This window comes from Dromiciops gliroides, chromosome 2, assembly GCF_019393635.1.
Source record: "Dromiciops gliroides isolate mDroGli1 chromosome 2, mDroGli1.pri, whole genome shotgun sequence".
NCBI classification, from domain to species: domain Eukaryota; kingdom Metazoa; phylum Chordata; class Mammalia; order Microbiotheria; family Microbiotheriidae; genus Dromiciops; species Dromiciops gliroides.
Genome location: NC_057862.1, coordinates 202,865,995 through 202,887,218, shown reverse-complemented (window position 1 = coordinate 202,887,218; position 21,224 = coordinate 202,865,995). Strand labels below are relative to the sequence as shown.

Sequence of the window (21,224 nt, the reverse complement as noted above, 5' to 3'; positions counted from 1 at the left end):
TTATAGTTTTAAGAGAAACAAAAGTGTTTCTTTTAAAAATTTATCACACTTTGCATAGGGTTGACCGTAATCTCTACTGCCATTACGACTCCAAATGAATGAAGTTTTACAATTTTTTGCATGCATTTCGACTAGTCACATTGGACACAGAACGCATGATGCTTGTTCCAATTTGGCAGGGTGCATTTGGGGAACCTGGACAATCTACAAAATGGTGGTGGTTGATGTTGAGTTTTTGTTGTTGGTTTTGTTTTGTTTTTAAATGGAAGAAGTACATGAAAAGACTGAAATAGTTTGGAATGGAACAACAAGTTGCTTCATTATGTTCAGAGTAAAAACTGGCTCCAAACTCAGACATTTAAAAGCTCTTTCCCTACAGTGATGGTAGGTGTAAAATGAAGAGATAATGATCACAGTTTAATTTTCTTATGAGCTGTCAGTTCTGTAAATTGTCTTTTTTTTCCTTGGGAAGGTTATAATATTTTAGAGTTTGGATAAAAATTCCAGTTTAGAATATTTTGGGGGACTTAAAGATTTATAAAACATGACTCATGAATAACTGAAAGCTAATGATTTCCTTGGTCAAGCCACTTGACACAAAGGCCCCTATTTTCTAAGTGGACATAGTAGAAGGATATTGCTTTATGTGGAAGAGTTCACATTTTATAGCTTAATCTGGAAGAATGGGATGATAGCAATAATGACAATGATGATGACATTGAGGAAGAAGATAATAACTAGCTATCACTTATATAAAATTTTAAGGTCTGCTAATTGCTTTGCAAGTATTATCTCATTTTACCCTCATAGCAAACTTGGGAGGTAGGTGACATTATTATCCCCATTTTACAGATGAGGAAACAGACAGACAAACATGAAGGGACTTGGCAAAGGTCACATAGTTGTTACGTGTCTAAGGCAGAATATGAATTCAGATCTTCCTGGCTTCAGGTCCAGCACTCTATTCATTGTCACTACTCTGGCAGGACAGGAAGGGATAGATTATCTAAGATCTTGAGCTTTCAGGACTTAGCTTGTCACCTTGTATTTCCTTTGATATCGTGTCAAAGTTAGAACTGTATTCATTGAACATCTACTTGTGGAGGTGACTTGTCCCGCTTTTCTGAAGATAGAAATTCCCTTAAAAAAGATTTCCTGGTAACAATCCAGATCCATGACTCAGCACCTTTGGAAGCTCACCAGGAAATGATTGCTTAGATTACATTATGGAAACTCCAACTGCAAGCATGTGTTTAAACATTGAACAGGACCCTGTAAGAATTTCCCAACAAGGTATATCTTGCTTAACAGGTCAAAATGGGATTGTCCTAATTAGTAAATCCCTTAAAAAATATAGAAAAGAAAAGTACTCCAAGTTTGATTCTTTTCTTGCTAAAATTTAAGAGAAGATTCCACCAATATGTGGTTTATTCTGGTTGACAAACAAACTAATGGTCAAGATAAACATAATTTTGCGTAAAACATTTGTTAAATTCATACTTCTATAGTGCTTATTTCACAGGACCATATTAGGGCTGAAAACAAGGGGCAACTTCATTGCCTTCAAGGTCAAGAGAGATGATGAAGTAGAGAATGCAAGCATGTGTTTACTAAAAGTAACTGACCAGCCACCTTGACACAATCAAAGACATAGGCTCCAGGGAGATTTCTGATTAAATTGCTTTTACTAGATAAAAAAGAGATTTCACTAACATCATTTGCTGTAGAAGAATTCACTATAAGTTTAAGGCCTCCGAGTCTGTCACAGAAATAGAGATGTAGTCTAACAGTGTTTGGTGATGTAAAATAGCAGTCATTTGAATCTATCTGACCGCCCCCATTTCTTTTCCCAGAAACAATTCCATTATAATGGACTGGGACTTCAAATACAACACACAAGTTCAGAACTACTCTGCCCTCAGAAAAAGTAGAAGTGATTTTCTTTTCCTCGCACAAGGAAACAGAAGGGTGTTGACTGCACTGGGAGAAAAACCAAAAGGAATCAGGCTCTTTATAACCCAGGATATATTCTCCTTGCCAAAAAGGACACTGAAAATATTGTGAACTATTGATCTTGTTTTCCAGAAGGCACTCCTGACTAGGTAGGTAGTTCCTTGTGGGTTGAGATCACACATGCTGCATCTTTCACAAGTATATAGTAGGTGTTCAATAAATACTTACTTGCTTTGGTTGACATCTGCTGACTATCTTTCAAGTGCTGCCTTAGTTCCACTGGATGTCATGATCAGGTTTACTTGACAGTGGCAAAACTGAATCAACCCAATATTTCAATGTTGTATGGGGATTGTGGGGATTGGTATTTTCATTCCTGTCAAAATTCTTTGTTGTTCAGTCAAATCAGTCATGCCTGATTCTTTATGACCCCTATTTAAGGTTTTCTTGGCAAAAGTACTGGAATGGTTTGCCATTTCCTTCTCCAGCTTGCTTTACAGTTGAGCAACTGAGGCAAACAGGGGTGAGTGACTTGCCCAGGTTCACACTGCTAGTAGGTGTCTGTGTCCAGATTTGAACTCACTTCTTCCTGACTGCAGGCCAGGGCTCTATTCACTGTACCACAGGATTCCAAATTATGTGGATTGTTTAGAGGAAGTGAAATCATTCATTACAAACAGATTGGTTCTGAAAAAGTGCACATTGATTCAGTCTAAATATAACTTGACAAAGAGTAAGGCAGCACAGAACAGTGGAAAGATTACTGGATCTTAAGTAAGAGTACCTGGGATCAAATCCCAGATATGCCACGTTTGTAACCTGTGTGACTTTGGGCAAGTTACTGGACCTCAGTTTCCCTACCTGTAAAATTAGTGGGCTGGACTAGATGGCTTCTGAAGTCCCTTGCAGTAATAGATGTATATTCCTGTGACTTTTTGGGACTCAGTTTTCTCATCTGCAAAATGACAAGATTGGACTCAACAACTTCTAAGTTTCCTTCCACCTCTAAATATATGATCCTTTGAACATAAAGAGCATTAGTTACTAGTAAAAACTGTTGTAAAACAACTCTCAATTGTTCCAAATGAATTTGCTTTTGTATAGTCTTGTCGTTATTCAATCTTTTTTTTTTTTTAGTGAGGCAATTGGGGTTAAGTGACTTGCCCAGGGTCACACAGCTAGTAAGTGTTAAGTGTCTGAGACCGGATTTGAACTCAGATACTCCTGACTCCAGGGCTGGTGCTTTATCCACTGCGCCACCTAGCCGCCCCTATTCAATCATTTTTTAAGTACAATCTGTCTCTTTGAGACCCCACTTGCAGTATTCTTGGCATTCTTAGATACTGGAGTAGTTTGCCATTTCCTTCTCCCACTCATTTCGTGGATGAGGAAACTGAGGGAAGCAGGGTTAAATGACCTGCTTAGGGTCACACAGCTAATAGTGTCTGAGACTAGATTTGAAATCACTAAGAGGAATCTTCCTGACTCTGGGCCTGGCACTCTATCTACTGTTCACCTAACCTCCCATAGTCCAGTCTAGCCCTAGTCTATCCTTACATGGAAATGATTATCTCACTCACATACAAATGCTAACAAACATACTTTTGGATGCTCAGCCTATGAGCCCCATTTGGTGAACTGAAATGAAACAATAATCTCCTTTCAACAGTGCTTACATGAAGAGATAAACCTCTCATATGGGGAATTAGGGATTTTCCAAGCACTCAGCCCTCTTCTAGCAACAGACATGTCTGGAGACCCTCGAGAAAACAAGTTCCTATAGAAACATCCTTGTCTCCACACCCTGTAAATCACTGAGCACAAGATCTGAGGCTTGATGAGTTGTAGATTATTCTTTGCTACTATGCTGTATTCCCATTTCAGTGCTCCTTGGAACTGCCTGCCAAGGCTGCCAAATAACAGCTATGACTCCTCATTTGGACACCCGAAATATGTAGCAAAACTAAAAGCTAATCAACACCTTTTCATACTATTGAGAAAGGCTGCTGTGGGACAAGAAAAAGGGATACTCCCTGCTCTGCTGTGATGTATGCTGTGGCTCACAGGGGAGAGACTATTTCTTAATGTTGGTAGCAATTTTTGAAAGCTTTTGGCATAATACTACATATAATCCATTACAAAATAGAGAGTGATCCAGACTCCCTGAGTTCACAGGCATTACTGGGCACTGATCATTTTATTCCTTTTATACAAATAAGAAATTACTTCTATTTCAGGAAAGAAGCTAGGGAATGGTAGAAAACGTTGCATTTTCTAGAGTATTTGTAGATTCTAGGCATCCCTATCCCTGTTAAAGTGGTCATTTCTGATGTTGGTGCTGCTATAGCTATTCCTTAAACAGAGAAGACAAGACCTTGCAAAAAAGGGATTATTTCTCTCTCTTTGAGAGTGAAATAAACTGAAGGATTATGTGCTATAGGAGTGTGAAATAAAGGCATGATTTTTTTTTTTCCTAGTGAGGTATATCAGATGTTTTAGAGATGTTTTTCATCAAGGTCTTTGTAGATAACTCTTCCAGACTGGAAAAGCCAGGCTCTGTCTCTCTGTCTCTATCTCTATATTTCTCGGTCTCTGTCTCTCTCTCTGTCTCTCTCTCTCTCTCTGTCTCTGTCTCTCTCTTTCTGTGTTTTCCAAGTGTCTGATTTCATGGGTGTAAGAAACTCCTCCTGAGGAAATCCTTTCTAGCAATGCAGATCAGCAATTGTTCAGCAATAGATAATCTTTAAGATTTTCCTGGGGCGGCTAGGTGGTGCAGTGGATAAAGCACCAGCCCTGGATTCAGGAGTTCCTGAGTTCAAATCCGGCCTCAGACACTTGACACTTACTAGCTGTGTGACCCTGGGCAAGTCACTTAACCCCCCATTGCCCTGTAAAAAAAAAAAAAAAGATTTTCCTGAGGTATTGGGAGGTCCCATGACTTACTTGGGGTCAGAAGAGGGGCTTAAATCCAGGTTATGGTGACTCCAAAGTCAATTCTCTATTCCTCTTATCCAATATGCTAAGCTTTCTCTTTCTACATCTGCAAATTAAATCATACTAGTGATAATGACAATGCAATTGCTAATATTTACTTAAGCTTTCTGGTTTGCAAAGCGATTGCATACATGTTTTAATTTGATTCTTACAACAATTCTCTAAGATAGGTGCTTTTTTTTTTTTTTTTTGCGGGGCAACAGGGGTTAAGTGACTTGCCCAGGGTCACACAGCTAGTAAGTGTCAAGTGTCTGAGGCCAGATTTGAACTCAAGTACTCCTGAATCCAGGGCCAGTGCTTTATCTACTGCGCCACCTAGCTGCCCCCTAGGTGCTATTTTTATCCACATATTTATAAATGAGGAAATTGAGGCTTAGAGAGGTCCCATGACTTCCCAAAGCTCACACAAATAAGCATAGAACAAAGTAAAACCAAAAAGTAGTTTTGACTGATATGCTTTGGTTACTTGGAGATTTCAATATTGTGCGTGTGTGTGTGTGTGTGTGTGTGTGTGTGTGTGTGTGTCCCTCCTCTGAATTCCCAGTTTCAATCCATTTTTCAAGGTTAGACATAGACTTAATGAAATGCTCCAATATCAGCCTATGGCTACATGTGGAACAATGAAAAAGGGATCTTTATAATGTAACTAGAGAGAAAAGTAAAATATTCTTGGAAAGAAACTTTCCAATTGGTTATTCCCTGGAATGTTTTGAGGAATAAATAGGAAAGCACTATTTTTAAAAGGAAATTTTAACTTTAAAAACTTATGGATGGGGGCGGCTAGGTGGCACAGTGGATAAAGCACCAGTCCTGGATTCAGGAGTACCTGAGTTAAAGTCCGGCCTCAGACACTTGACACTTACTAGCTGTGTGGGCAAGTCACTTAATCCCCATTGCCCTGCAAAAAAAAAAAAAAAACAACAACAACAAAAAAACTTATGGATGGAGTGGATCCCAATGTCAGTGGGAGATCTCAACTTTGAAGTAGGCTATCTCAGATATACATTAGAAGTGACCTGTGACCTACCTAGATGGAAACTATTACCAACTTTAATTGCCTGCCTAGAGAGTAAAGATTTCCTGATTATTCAAAAGGAAAAGGAGAACATTAATATCATCTATGACATGACAGGCCACTTTGACTGGTACCCACAGTTCTACCTATGCAATAATCTGAAGGTTTCCTCTGTAGCCAAAACATTACAATAGCAAAACATTTCATCACCACAGAAATGAAGATCAAAGAAAAAAACATCACAGCACATGTTTCTTGAATAAAAACAATCTAACAATTTCACCCCTCCTTTCACTTGGGAAATAAACTCTTCTAAGAATCCTGGCTCTTGTAGGAAAAGCCAAGGAGTTGCAGAAGTATTTCTCAGTTTATTGTTTCCCTAGCATTCATTCAAATTAGTTTTGAGTTTGAGAGCAAGTTACTCAAAGAGCCAACAGGCAGTAGAAAGAATCAGTATGTTTAGAAGTACAGCATTCCATTCACAAGTATAGGCAGAGCATTTAAAACACCATCCTACTGAACATGCTGAGAATCCTGAGGCCTGAGCAGAAATATCAGTGCAGTGAACCTACTTACTAATATATGTCAATATAATGCCACCAAAGAATGATAACAAAGTCTTAACTTTATATATGTTTCAGTATCAGCATAAGGCTTGGATGCCTGCTGAGCCGTGATATTGACAAAAGCAGCCTTTAATCAAGGAAGACAAGGCTCTTCAGACTAAAAGCTTCCCAAATGAAAGGAGGGATGAGAATGTTAGATTGTTTTTATTCAAGAAACATGTGCTGTGATTTTTTCTTTGATCTTCATTTCTGTGGTGTTGATATGTTTTGCTATTGTAATGTTTTCCTTTCATGGATCTATTAGTACAGTGAGCAAATGAAAAGTTAACATTGTGTTAACTCTAGAGGTCCCAGTTTTCTGCCTAGGTTGGGGCAGAACAAGACAGACAATGGATTCACCACCGAGATTTTTCCATGACTTTCACCAAGGTCTGAAAAGAATCCTCACAAGCTACATTAAAACAGCATTACTGGGGGCAGCTAGGTGGTATAGTGGATAAAGCACTGGCCCTGGATTCAGGAGGACCCGAGTTCAAATTCAGCCTCAGATATTTGACACTTATTAGCTGTGTGACCTTGGGCAAGTCACTTAATCATCACTGCCCCACAAAAAAGCAAAAAACAAACTAAAAACAAAAACAAAAACCCAACAGCATTATTGTGTTTTATATATATGAATATAAAAAAGTCAATAGTGAAAAAGGTTGTAATTATATTATCATATTTTTAACTGCAATTTCTGGGTATTATTTCAGAATACAATTTTTACTATAATACTTCAGAAATAATTTGATTAGTACAATTTCAGAAGAATTTCATTAAGGTGCATATTCACTTCTCTGAAACAGAGTGATGAATCCTTTGTGAATTGATAGCAAAAGTTGCTATGGATGAAAAAAATCACCCCAATTTAAAAATATATATTTTTTCCAACTAAGAAAAAATCTATTATCTCTCTTTCTTACTATACCCACCCAAGCTCATTAAAAAAGAAAAATAAAATCTTTATAACAAATAGGAATAATCAAGCAAAGCAAATTCCCTCACTGACCATGTCCAAAACAATAGATCTGTACTCTGACTCCATTATCTTACTGTCAGGAGGTAGGTAGCATATATTATTATTGGTATTCTGGAATCATGATTCTTCATTGCACTGGTAATAGTTCCTAAGTCTTTCAAATTCATTTGTTTTCACAGTGTTGCTGTTATCATATAAATTGTTCTTCTGGTTCTCCTAACTTCACTTTGCATCAGTTTATTTGTCTTCCCAGGTTTCTCTTAAACTATCCCTTTCATCATTTCTTACAGTACAACAAACTGTATTCCATTAAATTAATATATTAAAGTTTGTTCAAATATCCCCCAACTGATGAGCATTCTCTTAGTTTCTAGATCTTTGCCACGACAAAGAGAAATCTTACAAATATTTTTACATCTATGGATCCTTTTCCATCACTCTCTTTGGGATACATGCATGGCCAACTTGGTTTTTGGGCTATCTGAATTTAGCTAGGCTAGTATTTAAGTAGAAGAAACACTGCCTGGCCATACTCAAAGACTTTAGGCTAGGTCACTCTTTACAATTCAGATTTTTGTCATGAAATAGAATAGTAAAATGGATGGAGCACTGGGTGTGGAATCAGAAAATTTCAGGTTCAAATCTTACCTCAGATATTTACATACTAGGGGACACGAAACTGAGGAAATCAAGTACCTTCTTCATACCTTGCTTCCTTCATCCATAAAACAAGGGTGTTGGACTCAATGACCTTTAGGGTCTCTTCTAGTTCTAAATCTATGATCCTATTAATGAATAATTTACTTATGATATTCCAGAAAATATCAAGTGAAACCATACATAAATTCAACAATGAGATACCAATTGATGAAGTAATGTCCTTCTCACTATTGGTAATGAAGATTCTTTCATGCTTAGATAATTGGAGTGGGACAAGATGATTCTAATGGATTTATATCCCTCACTCCTCCCCTCCAACCTCAGTTGATCATTACACCATACCATTATACCAGCAAATTAGAGATGTGATAGCTTATTTTTTTTATTTTAAATTTTCAACATTATAAATACTGCAACCATTAACACAAATGACAAATTTGTATTGGACTGGACTTCTGATTTCATTGGTATAAATTTCCATTCAAATAAATAACAGAATAAAAATGGTTATATTTCAATCTATACACCAGAGACTTAGAAAGGTATAATCATATAGTTGCATGGGGCTCAGAGAGTTTGGGAATTACCAGTGGTCACACAGTTTGTAAGTAACAGTGGTGGGACTTGAACCCACATCTTCTTGATATCAGATGTAGTAGACTATTCACTAAAGGATTGCCTCAATATAAACCCATAAGCTCCAACACTAATCTAGACTGGAGGTATCAAACATGAGCCTCCCAGCTGTGTGTGCCTCATAATTCTCTTGAGTGAAGATTAAAATGTAGTTGAAAAACAAATAAAAATACAATACAATATAGAAAATGTTAATTTGAAGTTTTCCAATTTAATGTGTGGCACTGTTTCTTTTTGAGTTTGACACTATGGTCTGGAACATCCATCACTCACATGAAAAAAAAGAGACCCATATAATACTCATCAAATGAAATATGAAAGGCCCAGAGTGTATGTTTAAATGGGAAAAGACAATTACTTCACTGGGATGAATCACCAGGCTTCTGAGAACTCCAGAACACAAGTGAAAGACCTCTCCTTTAGATCCACTTTCACTACATTGGAAGGTATCTTGGAAAATATTAATTGGGCATGTTAGTGTCATGTTTTCACTTGTTGATCAAATAATTTTTATTTGTTAAAAGTTTAATGGGTGTATGTGTGTGTGCGTGCACGTGTGTGTGTGTGTGTGTGTGTGTGTGTGTGATACGGGGAACAAAGAATCTATGCTGGAGATTAGAAAGCTATGTTAGGGTAATAAGCATATCCAGCTTCAGACAATTAGTGCAACCCAATTACAGTTTCGTTTGTCTCTGGAAGTTTTTGTTAAATTAAAACAGTAATCAAGTGAGTCATTTCTTGGGAGATTTTCTAGGAAATCATGCAGCCAAGCCTAGATTTCCTTTTAGTACAACACTTGTCTTAATTAAATATGACTCACTAAAAAAAAAACAAGGAAAATAATAGCAGTTTGTAACATTTTATTATTTATAAAACACATCTCCCCACAACAGGGAGTTGAACTAAATATTATCTGTAGTTTGTAAAATTCATGCTATTTAAAATTAAGAACATAAAAAGAAAACTTCAAAGCAGAAAGCTCTACAGTGATTAGACACATGGAGCTCGGCTGATATGAACAGTTCCTTTTTCTAGTAAATTCTTTGAGGCTGTCAGAATGTTGAGAATAGCCAAAGTGAATGGACAAGTATCATTATAGTCTACCAATGAAGAATAGCCAGAACTATTTCTATATAGCTAATTAGACTCTGAGGACAAATAGTGAAAATCCTATTAAATAACACCTGGGAAAATGCTCTATTCTGATTTTTAAAAAAATTCTATAAAGCATCTTCCTAGAACGTTTGATATATATTATGTGCCTGACCTGATTAAGGGACTTTCTCCCTAGGGTACATTATAGGAGTCAATAACTACTGAATGTAGTATGCCCTGTACCCAGTAAGAGAAAAACCAATGGTAAAATAAGAATTATAGGCTCAATCTTTCATTTTGAGAATGGGGTCTAAAGAGAAAATGCTTACCTCTAAGGGCATAAGTAATATTCTGTGGCTCGGAACCAAAAATAACTTTTTTGTTAACTTACTGTGGGAGATTTTCTTTTTTAATAAATTTTTGAATGAGAGACATCCTTGACATAGGAGGTAGAGAGTTTAGGAAGAAACTGGAAGAATCAGGAAGACCTGTTTGATCCTAGACAAATCACTGAAACTCTCAGTTTCCCACGCTAGTCTTTAAGATTGTAAATTGCAGGATAGTAGCCAATATACATTGCCAGAAGGATTCTCTCATTGCAGGTTTCCTGTACCAATGAAATCACAGGCCTGGACAAACAATACATTCCTGAAAACTAATTTTTTTGGGGGGGGGGGCAATGAGGGTTAAGTGACTTGCCCAAAGTCACACAGTTAGTAAGTGTCAAGTGTCTAAGGCCAGATTTGAACTCAGGTCCTCCTGAGTCCAGGGTGGGTGCCTTATGCACTGTGCCACCTAGCTGCTTCCCTGAAAAGTAATTTCGTGGTGATTACATATTAGCATAAGCTACTGAAGCTATGGAATATTTTAAACCTAGTATTGAATGTTTGATCTGAGTTTTAATTAATTTTACAGAAAAATCTAAATAATACTTCTAGAAATCACCAAAATTTAGAAACATTACATATTTCAAATAGTGTACTAGTCATTGAAAGGCTATAAAAATCATCTTTATGGATGTCTGAGACAAGTGGAAAGGGCTTGATTTAAACTCAGGTCTTGCTGACACTTAGATCCAATGATCTAACCACTCTGCCACTTAGCTCATTACAACTCACATTTATACAGCACTTTAAGGTTTGGAAAGAATTTAACATTATTTTATATGTATGTATGCATGTGTATATGTATGTACACATGCACATATGTGTATATACATACACATATGTATACACACATGTACATAAACACATATAAATGAATCAGGGATGCAAATGCACCCTGACTGCCCATGGGAAAATACTATCCTGTTCTGTTACATAAAAGTTTGGCAGGAAGTAAACAGACACAGATACTAACTGAAAGCCATTGTCTTAAGCAAGAATGACCAGTAGAGGGGTAACCACAAAGTGCAGTGGATGGAGCACCAGCCCTACAGTCAGGAGGACCTAAATTCAAATCTAGTCTCAGACACTTACTTGCTATATGACCTTGGACAAGTGACTTAACCCGAATTGCCTCTATATAAAAAATAAAATAAAATAAAAAGAATGATCAACAGAGAACACAGTTAAATATCCTGATATCTAGAAAACATTAAGGTAGCAACCTATGGTGGAAACTGAGGAAACACTGCTGTGATGTGTTGTCAGCTCTCTCTTCATGGAAAGCAATTAGCATGAACCTCTCTAAACAAATGTCAGAAAATGCCACTGATAATGATCAACTGATTCTGGCCACTTATCTCAAGCCAGTTAAGATAAGTCATTAAGACATGAAATTTCAGTTTTGCAATTGGAGAGGAAACTTAAGAAGGACCATATGACTCATGGGATTCTCTCTTTGAAACACAATGAGATCTCATCTTTTTCTAATCTTTATTCTAGTTCACAGAATCCTAAATTTGGAAATGGAAATGACATGTGACTGTGTCCCATCCCCTGATTTAAAAAATGAAACAAAACTAAGGGCAAGAGAGATTAAGTGATTTGCCCAAGGTTACATACAGAATAAATATCTGAAGGAGATTCAATCCCAGGTCTTCCTGACTCCTAGCCCAATGCTCTATTCTTTATACCACGCTGAGTTTATGTGCCTCCCTTGGAATCCTCCCATATGGTATTGTTCCAAAAAATGGTTTCTCTGTTTTCCTAGGAATGTTGGTATGAAGGAAAGAGTATTCAGAGTCAGTGATATGCAGGTCTGTTCCTTATCAGCTCTCCAGCACAGGTTGAGTTGCTTCAACCATTTGGTTCTGGGTTTTTTTTTCCCAAATGTAAAATAAAGTAGTTGGACTAAATGGGTTCTAAGGGTCTTTCCAGCCCCAAACCTATGACCCCTTTTGTTAGGGGTCTTACCAGCACATGTTTACCTATAGGTATGGGAAGCCCTGGGCTTATTATTATTACTGGGGGAGTGGAGACTGGCATCAGGGCTTATCAAAAATCATGGGTCTGAACTCCTATTCACATTTTCATGTGATGACATGAATTCAATACCCTCATTTACAAAAAATGATATTTCTTTTCCCCAAGTCAATAAGATAAGTACTGTGAATTTTCCGTACATATGATTCATTTGAGACACCCCCCCCCATTATTCTCTTCTACCCAGTTTCTCATTACAAATGAGATTTGTTAACCAAGGAAGTGACTAGGCAGAGTGGGGGGCTATAACATGTCTATTCAGTTCTACATATCTATGACATGAAACAGAATTAATCAATCAATAAACATTTATTAAGTGCATACTATGTGCCAGGCACTGTGCTAAGCACTGACATAAAGTTAGGGAAGTAGTAGGAATCACTCAGCATTTATAAACAGACAGACACCCCTATGCTTTTCTTTCTCCTCCTCTTTGTTCATTTTATTTATTTTACCTGGAATGACCTAATCTCCTTGTTCACAAAAGGACCTGTTGACTTCTTGCCTATCTTTATCAACTCCTTTTGACACCCTCCTGATCCCCTTATTTAATGATCATCATTTTGTCTTCCAATCTCAGAGAATATTTTGTCCTTTTCTTATCTGCTTATATATTATTTTCTATTAAATTTACTTATAAATTATTAGAAGTATCATGGTATATTGGACAGAGAGCCAGCCTTGGATCAAGAAGATCTGGGCATAAGTCTTGTCTATGACATACAAATGGCTCTATGACCTTGGACAAGTCACTTAACCTATGAGTGCTTTGGGATCGCCCTGACCAATATTGGTAGAGGGAGTTTGATTACTAGGGAATTCCCTAAAACAGTGAAATAAGAGGTCCAGTCCCTCTCTCTTATCCTATAGATTACTTAGTATTTTAGTTATTTGGCATCTTGCACTTGGTAAACCAAAGAAATCTGTAAAATGGTCTTCTTTTAGCCAGAAGTAGATGGAAAGACTGAAATAGTCTTCTTATATCTCCCTGCAAGACTATAAGTTCTAGTAATGATGTTTGATCTCTAAACCTTGTTATTCTCCCAGCAGATATACATGCTCTGCAGAGAACAGGCACACAAAAGAGGTATTTCTTAGATGGACCCTCATGGACTAACAAATAAAGTTCATGCTCCCTAGCATAGCAATCAATGTCCTGCACGAAATGGTTGGGACTTTCTCTTTAAGACTTTTCTTTTTTTTCCCTTCTTTTCTTTTTTTCTTTTTTTAATAGGGCAATGAGGGTTAAGTGACTCACCCAAGGTCACACAGCTAGTAAGTGTCAAGTGTCTGAGGCTTTATTTGAACTCAGGTCCTCCTAAATTCAGCACTGGTGCTTTATCCACTGTACTACCTAGCTGCCTCCCCCCACGTCTTTTCTTACAGTATTCCCCATTACCCAAACTTTCCTTCTCTTCTCCCTAATCCCACCCCAACATTTCTTTGGGTCTTTAACATTTCACCAAGTACCCAGAGCAGCAACTAGGCTAACAATGGGTTATTCCTTGCTTTTGTTATATGAACAATCTACCTCATGATCTTACATATGTCCTGGATGATTTCTTTTATGCGATTTCTGGAATGTGAATTATTTTGGCAATTTATTGTTGTCTACTTGTGTCCAACATGTATCTTTAAATTGGCCTTTGGGTGACCAGAAATTTTGCTTCTTTGGCCTGTGCAGAATTCCATGATGTTCCATGGAAAATATTAACCCTAACAATATGGGGTTTTGTGTCAGGGAGCAGCTTAAGATTATGGAAAGCACTGTCCTAACTTCCCAAATATAGTCCACAGCACTTCTTCCCATTCAATTCTGGTTCAAGTTCATGGACACTAGATCATACATTTTAATCTGAAAGGGACCTTAGAAACCTTTGAGTTCACCTTTTCATTTGACAGGTAAGGAAGCTGAGGCACAGGGAGGTCATTGACTTTCCCCAGGTAGCAGAGCTAGTAATGGATTTCATGGATTGGAATTCAAAAACCAACTGTCCCACACTGTCTCCTGTTGTTTTCAAAGATAAGACACAATGCCTTCAATAACCTAATGGTATAAAATACCTTTTTTTTTTTTTGTGGGGCAATGGGGGTTAAGTGACTTGCCCGGGGTCACACATCTAGTAAGTGTCAAGTGTCTGAGGCCAGATTTGAACTCAGGTATTCCTGAATCCAGGGCTGGTGCTTTTATCCACTGCGCCACCTAGCTGCCCCCCTTTTTTTAATTAAGAAAAAGTAAATGAAATTAATTTGGCTATCAACTCAATTTTTGGAAGGAGAAAACCTCTAGCATATGAATGACTTTATAGAAATGGAATTTCATGTTAGTGTAACTAGGAGCTTGGTTATTACTATACACACACACACACACACACACACACACACACACACACACACACACCCCTCCTCCTTTTAGAGACCTCAAGAGTCACAAATACCTAATTCATCAATGAGATTTAGAGAAGAGCATGATTTGGTTGTGTTTTTAATTAGCTTTATTGTGTAAGATAATTTAACAACTGTATCCTAGAATGAACAGTAATAATGGTATTTGAAGATTACATCACCATAAGGAAAAATAATACTATGTCAAACCTCTGATGACCAGAGATAGAAATGTAAGAAAACAACTATTCTGGCTATTTCAATTCATCACAAAGAAGAGCATTGTGTTCATCAGTCTTTAACTTGCTAGCTAAATTTCTTTTAAAGCATTCCAAGCTGTTAGAGGTTTAAGTTATGTAAAGGAAAAAAAGGCCAAATGCCATTTTTTTTCATTTTATTTAATTAAAAGCTTCAGAAAGGAAATCTTTTGTGTGTCTGTTTTGGATAATTTCCAAATATGATTTCCTCTCTGATTGAGATTTTGATATTTCTACCTAGAGCAAATCTTTTTTCCCTTTTCCTTTTTCTCCTTTCTATTTTCTTTTTCTGCCTCTTTCTGTTTTCCTACCTTTGTTCTCTCCTTCCTTTCCTTCTCTTCCTTTTTTTTTCTTTTTTTAACTAACTAAACTATGTTGGGTCAAGGCACAAGTAAAAACCCCTTTATTGTAAAACAAGTGAAATGTAGCTATGACAATATGTCCTGTCCTTGCATTCTCTCCCACACTTCACAATATGTTCTCTGGATATATGTATGGAAAGTATACTATTTTCCCTAGAACTTTCTATAAACTGGGGATAAAATTTGATAATATTATGCCTAATTCAATCATTTCATATGAGGGTATTCATTTTTCTTAAACCTGTGAATGAAATTATGTGCACTTTTTGGAGTTCTGCAAGAAAGCAATTAGATTTTTTTCCTTAGTTCTAGGAATGCTGTGTGGTTCAAATAAAATAATAGATGCAAAGTACCTTGGAAATGTTAAAAAACACATTTCAATGATAGGCATCCGTCCATCCATCCATCCATCCATCCATCCATCCACTCATACACCCACCCATCCTTCCTTAGCCTTCAGTCACCAGGCCTTCAGTCTGGTGATGACTTCATTCCCTTAACCTTCCTTATACTGTATTCCTATGGAGCTCAAGCAGTGTTTGCAGAGTAATACAGGGGTGTGCTGGTAAATATTTAACAACCCAGTGGGAGAAGGGGGATGTATGTATTCACACTTTTGACTCTACTATGCATTATTAAGAATATCTTAATTCTAGATAAACAGCTAAATAAATTAAGCCCTGACTGATAGCTATTATGATTTCTGCTCATAATAAATTTAACAATGGGCTCTTGAAAGTAAGTTGGGGGCAGGTAGGTGGCACAGTGGATAGACCACCGGCCCTGGATTCAGGAGGACCTGAGTTCAAATATGACCTAACAGTTACTAGCTGTGTGACCTTAGGCAAGTCACTTAACCCTAATTGCCTCACCAAAAAAAAAAAAAAAAGTAGGTTAGAGCTGGGTTCAGCACACCCCTGCTTAGCTCCCACCAATTTTCCAATCATTTCATCTAACTACTCCCTTTATACACTCTGTTCTTGTCAAATTTCTCTGCTAGCTGTTCATCACATACAAGTTCCATCTCTCCTTTCTCTATGCCTTTGGCCACAGTTCCCCAGTACCTATGATGCATTGCCTTCCTTACCTCTGACTTGTGGAAAACCTACCTTCCTTCACAATGTAGCTCAGAGGCTCCTACACAACCCCTTTCCTGATCTCTCTAATCGTTTGTCCTCACTTACTCTTGAAATGACTTTGTAGGACTGTGATGAGATGTAATTGCCTCTGGGAAGACTGGTCCCAGCTTCCCTGATGCAGCATGTCAACTAAGGGAATGAAAATCCCAGTCACAGGGACTCTGGGCTTCTCAGACTTTGTGAATGTTTATGACTCTATCATCAAATTGTGATGAGCAGAATGGTTTCCAGATGAAGAAAACAACTCCCCCAGAGAAGCTAAGTGCCATTGCATCTATCCTCGTGGCATATTCTTGCTCGTAGAGCAAAATAAACCCCCCCTAGTTAAAGGTTCAATGATTTATGAATGCCTCATTTTGTTCCAACAATGAAACAGAACTAGGATATTGCTAGCATTGAAGATACTCCTCCAACAACTTCATAGTTGTTTATACTCTATACTTATTTATCTGCATACATGTTTTCTTTCCTTCCTACCACTTAGTGAAATGTATGTTCCTTGAGGGAAGGGACTGTCTCATCAAATCACCAAGCATTAAGTACCTACTTCAGTACAAGGCATTAATTATGTGCCATGCGCTGGAATGCAAATACAATGAATGAAACCTGACTTTGGAGGACCTCACACTCTAATAGGGGAGACACATATTATATAAGCATATAAAAAAAAGGATAAATACAAACATATTAAAAGTAGTGCAATGCAAGGTAGTTTGGGGGAGGGAGGTCATTAATAGTTGGAAGGTTGAGGAACAGTTTCATATGCAAGGTACCTACTAGTACAGTATCCTTATACAGATTAGGGATTTATAAGTGTTTATTGTTGGTTTTAATTGGCAAGACCTGAACTGGTCATTCTAAATACAATACAGACTCAAAGACTTAAATGAACAGTTAAGTTTTAACTTGAAAAAGATATAGGAATGCACTCTCCTAAAGGAGCAGGGTAGAGTTAGTACATACCTCAAAGCCTGGGCTGACAGGAGACTGAGACATAAAGTTGGGAAGAAGAAAGGCAGGGCAAAGGAGCAGATTCAAAAAAGAAAATATAAAGAAAGAAAATAATGTTATTAGGGAAAAGAAGAAGATGCACAAATGTATTCATTTCACACATATGTATATGTTAATAATAGCTTTAATAAATTAAAACTATAGTAAGACTTATTGTCATAAAAGTAATTTTTATACATGATCTTATTTCAATTTCACAACAATTCCCTTGAGCTTGATAATGAAGCTATTGTTATTTCCATTTTATAGATGGGAAAACTGAGGATGAATGAGGCTAAGTGACTTTCATACAGTCATTAAAATAACTAAGTATCAGATATGAGATATGAGTATATATCTTTCCTACTCCAAGCCCAGCACTCTACCTTGCTTAATGAAAAAGTAAAATAATAACAAAATGTTTTATACTAATTTAGTTCTTCCCCTTCATTTTGTTGAAATGTTGCTTTTTTCTTTGTTTTTTCTTTTGTGTTAGAAGGGATGACATTCGGGCAGGGTGAGGAGGAGGAGGAAAATGTAGGTAGCATAAAAACAAAAAGATATCAACAAAAAGCACAAAATGGGGAACAATTTCAAAGGTTAGGCTGTCTTTACTGTAACCAATCTTTGTGGTTAGAAAAGAAACACAAAGGTCATTAGATTAATAGAAAATTTGAGAGTTGTTATTCACCTGCAGGCAGAAAGGAACGAGGTGTCCAACCGTAGACATTTCAGCCATGCTGTACCAGTCTGGACAGATGCTACTATTAAAAGGTTACATTTTCCAAAGAAGACACACATGGCTATCACAAAATGGACTCAAATGAATGTTCTTTCTAAGTGTCACATTTGCAAATCTGACAAACTCCACAGTTTCAAAATGGTTATAAAAAGTAGCAAGAGAATGATAGGTCTTTACAGAGAAGGATTATAATTCAACTACATTGTTAAAGTCAAGTGGAGTAATTATCCTGCAGAGCTGATCCCTGTGCGTGTATATGTATTTCACATTTATAGAGCACTTTATGCTTACAAAATCTCTATGTGCATTATCTAACTTTATCTTAACAACAGCTGGATCATGCAAGTTGTTGTTTTAACTTGGGATTTCATCAGGGTAGAGAGCTCCAGGTGATAAGTTTCCTCTACCAATATACATCTCTAACTTCTTTGCAATTTGTGGTAGCAGAGAGTTGCCTAAGAGCACAGAGAAAGGAAGTAAATTTGTCAGACAATCAATAAACATTTATTAAGCACCCGCTGTGTGTCAGGCACTGTGCTCAGCCCTGGAATACAAATAAAGGCTTATGATCGTTCCTGCCATTGAGAAATTCATATTCTAATGTGGGAGATAACATAAAACTATATACAAAACAAATAGAAAATAACGAACAAAGAGAAGGTACCAGAATTAAGAGAGACTGAGAAAGGTTATGGTTAGAAGGTGGGATTTTAGTTGGGATTAGGATGACTGCCAGGGAAGCCAGGAAGCGCAGATAAAGAGAAAATATTCCATACGTGAGGGAGTTGGGAGACTGAGTATTGAAGGTTACACAGTCAACCCTTTGCCTTTCCAAGGGACAGAGAAAACTCCATCTGCTGCAAGTGGAATCACTCCCCACCTCCCACCTCCACACTAAATAGAGAAGGTGAAGCAGGCTAGACTCAATGCTGTGTGAAGGACAGAGTTTTGCTAGGAATAAGCCTATTATCAAATGCAATGGTGATGGTGAGCCCGAATAGCTACCTTACCTTGCAGTAGCCCTCAGAGGAAGACAATACATGCTTTGCTTGGGGGTGATAAGTCTTTTCTCCTCTCATAATTGAGTAGAGTTTGTGGGGGCTAAGTAGACAGTTGTAAAGGAAAAAAAGGGCATAGGGTGGTCTGACTCCCCTAAGCACCCTCACTGTGAGGGACAAAAGGGTCTGTTGAGTAGTAACAGGCAAAAGTCATTTGAGTGGCAATCTGTAGTATATAGTACTAAACATTATTTGAAAACATGCTACACAAATAAAATTGAAGTCAATATAAAGAGTACTTTCAAAGCATGTTAGATATGTATTAGGTCGATTCCACACTTGGGAGTCAGGATGATCTGAATTTGAATTTTGCCCACGTACCTCCTAGCTCTGTGACCATGGGCAAATTGTTAAGCCTCAGTTTCCTCACGTGTAAAAAGAGGATAAGATCTCCTACCTCCTAGGGTTTTTGCAACAATTAAATGACATGACCTATGAAAAGAGGTTTTTAAACCTTAAAGCATTATGTAAGGCTCTGAAGGTGATTTGGGGGAGTTCTTCATTACACCAAAATGGAGCCTTACTGGATACAATATACTGGAAAATACTGGAAAAATATTGAATTTTATTGAGAAGCATTGTAAGTAGGTATACTACATGATGAATGAAGACTATTAAAAGTAAATGTTTTATTTATACAGATATTTTGGGGAGGTTAAATGAAAACAAGGACTTACCATTCATTTATAATTTATATATTTAGATAGAGGATTTTACCACCTCAATATGTCTTTGATTGTCTTCCTATTAATAGTAAGCTTCTTGGTGATTATAATTAGAATGACTAGTAAATAATTGCTCATTTTTTTGTGGTCCATGTCACTTACAACAATGGCAAACTCAATGAGTAAGACATTTTAATTGTGAAGATGACAAAAATTATTTTTACATCTAACATTTTCTTTTATCCAAATTAATTTGACTTGGAGCTTAGCAACTTTAACAGAATTAAGCCAATAGTTTAAATCTGTCAAATGTTAAAGACTATATTAAAATTTACAAATGCCCCATTTATTTTCAAAAAGAAAACATGAGAACAAAATAATGCATTTGCATATTGACACATCCACCCAAACTACTACATTAAATATATTGTTTTGGATTGGGTTTCATCACTTGAGGAATGTGTAGTATTTGATTGCATTCAGTGTTTATTTTGACAACCTCATCTCTGTTGATGGAATATAATTCTTCTCCTTGGTGTATTTGATAAGAAATTGAAAACATAAGAAAGACCTCCTCTCCACCAAAACCCCCTTCCCTGACAAAAACAAAAGAAAAAGCTTTGGAATAACTGAGGGAAAATATTTATTTACCATAATACACTGTATTTGGTATACATTTTATTTTTTAAAAGTATGTGTACTGGGGCAGGTAGGTGGCACAGTGGATAAAGCACTGGCCCTGAAATCAGGAGGACCTGAGTTCAAATCCAGCCTCAGACATTTGACACTTACTAGCTGTGTGACCCTGGGCAAGTCACTTAACCCCCATTGCCCTGAAAAAAAAATAGCTATCTGGTATGACCTAAAAACAAACAAACAAACAAACAAACAAATAAATAAATACATGAAAGTATGTGTACCTTTCTTGTAATTAAGATTGGGTAAAGTAATAACTAAATATCTGTTCAACAATAAAGCTATTCTTAGCAATATTTAACTAATTTTTCTCATAATTTTCTAATCCACCCTGCTTAATTTAAGTATTATACCAACTCTCTTCTTAACAATCTTGTTATGAATGTCTGGTGCTGAAAATCTTTATATATATATATATATATATATATATATATATATATACACACACAAAAACACACATACATATATATACATATATGTGTAGGTATGTATATATATATATACATATACACATACATATGATAACTGTGTGAAAAGGCAAGGCTAAACCTCACCATTTACTAT

General features: G+C 36.8%; 1 protein-coding gene across 2 annotated transcripts in view; it reads right to left on the bottom strand.

Annotated features, from left to right (window-relative positions):
- The window catches only part of PRKD1 (protein kinase D1), a 432,388-nt gene that overhangs the window by 90,635 nt on the left and 320,529 nt on the right, over nucleotides 1-21,224 (bottom strand). Inside the window, exon 5 of one of the 2 annotated variants that reach the window (XM_043986862.1) lies at nucleotides 17,473-17,496. The exons of the other annotated variant lie outside the window; for it this stretch is intronic. Within the exon in view, the coding sequence (XP_043842797.1) occupies nucleotides 17,473-17,496 (24 nt within the window). The remainder of the gene's footprint in view (nucleotides 1-17,472; nucleotides 17,497-21,224) is intronic. 2 annotated transcript variants of the gene reach the window in all.